This window comes from Sprattus sprattus (assembly GCF_963457725.1).
Source record: "Sprattus sprattus genome assembly, chromosome: 20".
NCBI lineage: Eukaryota > Metazoa > Chordata > Actinopteri > Clupeiformes > Clupeidae > Sprattus > Sprattus sprattus.
In genome coordinates, this window is record NC_137918.1 from 11,720,295 (window position 1) to 11,726,866 (window position 6,572).

The 6,572-nt window shown below is 48.8% G+C and overlaps 1 protein-coding gene across 1 annotated transcript in view; it reads left to right on the forward strand.

Annotated features, from left to right (window-relative positions):
• Nucleotides 1-6,572, forward strand: part of arid1ab (AT-rich interactive domain 1Ab) — a gene marked incomplete at its 3' end in the record, with an annotated part of 54,490 nt that overhangs the window by 23,752 nt on the left and 24,166 nt on the right. Inside the window, 1 exon segment of the mRNA XM_080859745.1 lies at nt 400-516. Within this exon segment, the coding sequence (XP_080715871.1) occupies nt 400-516 (117 nt within the window).

The window sequence follows — 6,572 nt, forward strand, 5'->3', positions numbered from 1 at the left end:
CTGGAAAAAGCAGTGTGTGTGTTTAAAAATGCATCAGGGAGCGCTGCTGTACAGTGTGTGTGTGTGTGTGTGTGTGTGTGTGTGTGTGTGTGTGTGTTTGTTTGTTTGTTTGTTTGTTTGTGTGAGAGTGCCCTGACTGTTGTAAAACAAGTACCAATCTCTGAAATGTGAACATAATGTGTCTTTCTGACATTGTTCTTTACCCCCTGTTTCCCTCTCCTTTCCTTTTTTCTCTCCTTCTTTTTATTTTTCTATCAACTACTTCTCTCTCTCTCCTTCTCTCCCTCTCCTTTTCTTTCTTTTTCTTTCTTTTTCTATCTCTCTCCCCCCTCACCTTTCTCCTCTGTTTTTCTACTACTTATCCCTCTCTCTCTCTCGCTCTCTCTCTCTCTCCTCCAGGAGGTCTCCCAGGACTCCTTCAGCTCCCAGTCCAGTGCTCCTCCCTCCAACCAGCCGTTGGTCTCCAGTAAGGCAGGCGCGGAGGACACCATGCAAGGCCGCCCCTCCAGCTTACCGGTGAGTCTCTCTCCTCTCCAAGCCTGTGACCTTTCACCCCACCTCAAGTGTGTGTGTCCCCGTCATGCTGGAGTGCAACCGTGCAGCGTTGGGTTCTGGGTACTGTAGTCATCACCTGATTGGCTGCTCATGCAGCGTTAGGTTCTGGTTACTGTAGTCATCACCTGATTGGCTGCTCATGCAGTGTTGGGTTTCTGGGTACTGTAGTCATCACCTGATTGGCTGCAGCTCAGGTGATTGGCTCTGCTGAGCACGGCTGAGCACCATGATAGAAGATTGTTGATGGTGATTTTCATAGCTCCTTGACTGATGTAGCTAGCTTTCTCCATGTCTTTTAATCATACCTTCATGGTAGGGGAGAGACTCTGCAGAAAGAGATGTCTGGAGGTGGACACGCAGTACGGTAGAAAGTGGAGTTAGGTAGGGTGGCGTTTTGAGCAGTGGTGGATGCACTGCAGACTGTGATGGCTATGCAGGCCAGTAGGAAAAAGATTAGAATATGTCTCTCTATTGGGTGGAGGTACAAGACACAAGGAAAGGTAACGCAGGAGAAGAGTAGACATGTGTGGATCCTATGCTTAAGCATGTGAAGGCCTGTAGATTTGTAATGCTTTTAGTTTGGGAGCATAACATTTAGCTTGTGGATATCCATCCCTTTTCAAGTATTTTGAGACCAGACCACCACAGACAAACGTGGTGTAAAGGTGCAGTTCACCAGATGACCACTAGGTGCGGGTGCATGACCACATCCGCCAAAAACACCACACTATTTTGCAGAGAGCAATTTAAAGATACTGGGGTTAAAATATTGAGGAGCGGGCGGCAAGGGAGTCTCGTAGGGAGTTGGAGAGTAAAGGAGGAAAAGGCAGTTCCATTTAGTTTTTTTTCTTTTCTAGGGAGACGTGCGTGTGTGTGTGTGTGTGTGTTTAGAGAATAGATAACCTTGTTGAAAGCATCCAGGGGAAGGCAGGGAAGTGTGTGAGAAATGAGATCATTAATGAGAGAGAATGAAAGTAAGAGAGGCAGGATGGGGGGGGGGGGGGGGGGGGGGGGGGGGCGAAGCAGAATGAAAGGGAGGATGAGAGGGGGGGGAGAGAGAGAGGGAGGGAGAGAGAGAATGAAAGACACGATGAGCGAGAGAGTGTGTGTGTGTGTGTGTCAGCCTGAGTGAGTGGGGGCAACAGGAAGAGGAAGGGTGTGTGTGCGTGAGTGAGGGAAGCCGAAAGATGGAGAGAGTGAGTGAGTGAGCGAGAGAGAGAGAGAGAGAGAGAGCGCTGTGTGAGTGTGTGCCAGTGGGGGATGCCCTCAGGATGTGTTTCCCTTCTCTTTTATTTATTTATTTCTTTTATTTATTTATATATTTCCCCTGGGCACAGACATCATTGGCCGCTGCTGGCCTGGGTTATGCCTCCCCCCCTCCCCTTCCTTTCCAGGGGAATCCCTTTGGCTGCGTGCAATTGGCCGAGATGGTGTAATCTGGCCCTGGGCTGGATGATTTATACGCGCCAAAACACACACACACACACACACACACACCTTCGCTGCTCATGGCATATCACACAGATTAGCCCCCACTGCGAACTTTAGCCTGCCTAACACATTCATGTGGAGACAGAAAGAACACACACACAGAGGCAGACGCTGGGCCACACAGTGGGTTTTGTGTGTGTGTGTGTGTGTGCGCGCTGATGCTAGGCCACAGGACATGGAATCTTGAAATCCCATTTTTCAGCCCTGTACATTGCATGACATGAGATTCAGTACATTTATTGATAGTTTTGTCATGAAATTACATTTGCTTTTTTTACATTTAAGTCTAAAGAAATAAATGATATTGTGCTTTCCATGGATGTTTTGTTGTGTGAACTGAGGCGTGATGGTTTCCACTTGAATCGCCAGCTTAGAGAGTGGAAAAGGTTTTATTCATTCACTATGAATAATTCAGTAATTCACCTGTGGAGTAAACAACGCAGTTTTACGTACATGTCGGATGTGAAAGGTCATGGACATGTCATTAAAGGATGCTGAAAAGTAAAGGGAAAGTTAAAAAATGTTGTCATTGGAAATGGGTGGTAATGCTGGTGTCCTAGCTGGAAAACTTGCATTAGAACAGTGTGGAAGGCAGTGGTCAGTTAAACAGGTGAACAGGCACCAATCATGAACTGCACAAAAGTTGTGTTTTGAACAAAATCATGGGACCCTGGTCAGTTCTGTGTCTACAGGGTCCGGTTTAGCTCTGGTTCATATGCGTATGAGCTCATTAGCACTAAACTGAAGAGTTCACTAGCGGAAAATTCCAGTTAAGTCTCCCTCAAGCATGTCGGGCTTATCCTAAAACAGTCAGGTCCTGGCGGAAGGTGCCGGAGGGTTGTGAAACTGTGAGGTGAAGTGACTGGTGAGAGAGTTGGAGCAGAAGGGGAGTGGGAAACCGGTTGGACTGGTCGGACCGGTCTCCCACTCTCGTTCTTGATTTTGTTATTGCTGAGCTGACTCTTGTGGCCCAGGGCACCAAACATAACAGCATGTTGAGTTGAGTGTCAGTACTGGTGAGTGCAACACATTCGTATACTCTACAACACTGACACAATATAGAATAATAATAATAATAATGTGCTAGACCACTACTATAAGTGTAAGACCACACGACTGATATGTTTTTCTTTCTTCTTTTCTTTTTTTTTTCCTTTTCCCTTTTGTCAGCCATTTTCTTTGTGTCTTCATCTAAAATGGCTACTTGCAGTATGACTGGTGACATTTTCTACTCTACAGTATTTCTGTACTTTATCAGTTTCTGTTTTGGGGTCTGAAGGCTTGGGGTCACAGATATAGGCTTTGGTTGGGTTTTCTGAATGACGATTAGCCCCCCCCCCCACACACACACACTTCCATTCCCTTTTGTCTTTCACTAACAAGGACTTTCTAAGGCCTAACAAAAAGTAAACAGGATATCGCAGGGTCAAATATCAACACCAGACTCCTAAAACATTGTGGAGCGGTCTATGGTGTGGCTTGGCGTCAGATTGGGCTCTAAACACAGGTGTGTGTGTGTGTGTGTGCACCTCTCCAGACACACAGGTGCATGTGCTTTACCTGAGGGCAGTTGCATAGCTTGAGCGCGCTCTTACGACAGGTACATGTAATGCAGTGAGGCATTCCCAGCAGCTGGTCAATGCCCACGTCAGTATGAAAGAAAACGTGTGTGTGTGTGTGTGTGTGTGTGTGTGTGTGTTACCTCCAATTAATATCTCTTTCAATAAAACTTAAAGAATTAGGTATATTGAGAGATTTTAAGTATTGGTTTATTGTGGCGGCCATTTGTACAGTCTAGTGTTTTTGTGCTGTGGGATGTTAAACACAACACACACACTCACACGCTCTCTCACACACACACTCACACGCTCTCTCACACACACACACTCACACGCTCTCTCACACACACACACACACACTCTCTCACACACACACACACTCTCTCACACACACACACTCTCTCTCACACACACACACTCACACACACTCACACACTCACACACACATTCTCTCAAACACCCCACGAATGACAGTCGGGGTGTGTTCTGCTTGGCCAGTTAGTGCTCAGAGCCTACTGTCATCAGGAAGCGCGGCTGCATCGGTCTTCATTAGTCATTAGGGCAAATCTCATGCACATCTTGAGCTAATCACAACTAATTCGTTTTGGGCTCTCAACAACGTTCTCAATTCCCCCGTCCCGGTGAGCTGGGGTCTCCAAACCTGGGTGGGATGAAATCAAATCCTCCCACCAGTTGGTGTGTGTGTGTGTGTGTGTGTGAGCAGTGTTTGTGAGAAAGGGTAAAGAGGTAGAGAGCGAGCTTTACGTTTGTGTGCGTGAGAGAGTGTGTATGCATGCTGTATTGTGTGTGTGTTCGACCATCTCATGTTTTACTCATCTAGTCGAGCATGCAAGCTCTGTGTGTGTGTGACACTTCGCCCGCCGTGACAAGGGGGCGTCGTCCCCTGCTCCCAGGAAGTGGCTTTTCCTCTGCCCCTCAATGAGCCGCTGGAGCCTGAATGGAGCTGGAGCTGGAGCTGGAGCCGGGGCTCCTTAATCTCCCTGTTGCCCCCGAGAGGGGCGCCTTTGTACCCCTGGCCCCTGCCAGACACTAATCCCACGCCCCTCACACCTCTCCTCTTGTCTCTGCTCCCTCGTTCTGTTCAAGCCTCTCCTCCTCCTCCTCCTCCTCCTCCTCCTCCTCCTCTGAAAAATCCTGACTCGTGCCTCTCTGCTTTTGTCTTGCATTACGCAGGGAGTGGTGTTTTTGTTTTGGGACTCGTGCTTGCTTTCCTTTCACTCTCACTTGTGCTCTCGTTCTCCTCTCGTTCTCCTCCTTTGGGAGGGATAGGGATGGAGGGATGTGAGAGAGTGGAGGACAGATGGAGCTGGAGCTGGAGATGGAGATGGAGGAGAGGAGCGCAGGGTGTGAGATGGAGCTGGAGATGGAGGAGAGGAGGGCAGGGTGTGAGATGGAGATGGAGATGGAGGATGGAGGAGAGGAGGGCAGGGTGTGAGATGGAGATGGAGGATGGAGGAGAGGAGGGCAGGGTGTGAGATGGAGATGGAGATGGAGGATGGAGGAGAGGAGGGCAGGGTGTGAGATGGAGATGGAGGATGGAGGAGAGGAGGGCAGGGTGTGAGATGGAGATGGAGGAGAGGAGGAGAGGAGGGCAGGGTGTGAGATGGAGATGGAGGATGGAGGAGAGGAGGGCAGGGTGTGAGATGGAGGAGAGGAGGGCAGGGTGTGAGATGGAGATGGAGGATGGAGGAGAGGAGGGCAGGGTGTGAGATGGAGATGGAGGATGGAGGAGAGGAGGGCAGGGTGTGAGATGGAGATGGAGGATGGAGGAGAGGAGGGCAGGGTGTGAGATGGAGATGGAGATGGAGGATGGAGGAGAGGAGGGCAGGGTGTGAGATGGAGGAGAGGAGGGCAGGGTGTGAGATGGAGATGGAGGATGGAGGAAGGTGGAGCTCAAAGAGAATTTGAAGTGATGTCCCGACCTCCAGCTCATCATTGTACAAGGGTCCTCAGGACATCAGTAGAACTGATGGCTTTCGTTAGTAAAGATCAGATGTGTGTGTGTGTGTGTGTGCGCGTATGTTTGCAACCTCTATCCCACAGTTGCACTGGATTCTTGATGGTCCTGGCTGTCACCTTCTCACAAATGCGCGCACACACTCAAAAAGCATATGTGCCAAGACCTTGTATGGTCTGCCTTGCAGGGTTTTAATGTAGTCTGTTTCCTCCCTTATCATATTTGTGTCTTTCCTTGCTCCCATTCCTACAATGTAAGGCTTACATCTTCTCTCTATGTGCGTGTGTGCGCCTGCGTGGTGTGTGTGTATGTGTGTGTGTGTGTGTGTGTGTGTGTGTGTCTGTGTGGTGTGTGTGTGTGTGTGTGCGTGCACGTACTGAAGCTCTGGTTGCTGAGGCTGGCGGATTTCTGCCCCTCCCTCTCCATGTTCTCTCCTCTCCTCTCCTTTCTGTGCTGCTTCTCCCGCTCATCCTCCCCCTCCCCGTGTTCTGTTCTCCTCTCTCAGAAATGGCCATATTGCTTTCTCATTTCTGTAGTGATATATATATTTTTGATTTCTTATATTCACATTCTTCATTATCTCTCCTCTCTCTGTCTCTCTCTGTGTCTCTCTCTCCCTCTCTCTGTCTGTGTCAGTAAATCTGCTTTCATAACGCTCTTCTGCTCAGCCTTGTTTTGCTAGGCTCTGCCTCTGCCGCTGCTGCTTCTGCTGCTGCTTGTGCTATTGCAGTATTCAGTTTCTGGGGCGTGTTTCCTGTTGCTATTTCTGGGCCTGCGCTTCCTGTGTGGGAGCTAAGCTATTCAGATTCTGGGGCCCATGCACTTTTTGCTCTCTGCTCTCTCTCTCTCTCTCTCTCTCTCTCTGCTTCTCTCTCTCTCTTCTGAATCACATTCGTTTTAAGCATTTGAATGGACTAATGTTGAGTGTTAAGTTTTCCTTTGAAAACCATTTTTTAGATGTGAGGAACATGTTTCAGTTTCATTTGCTG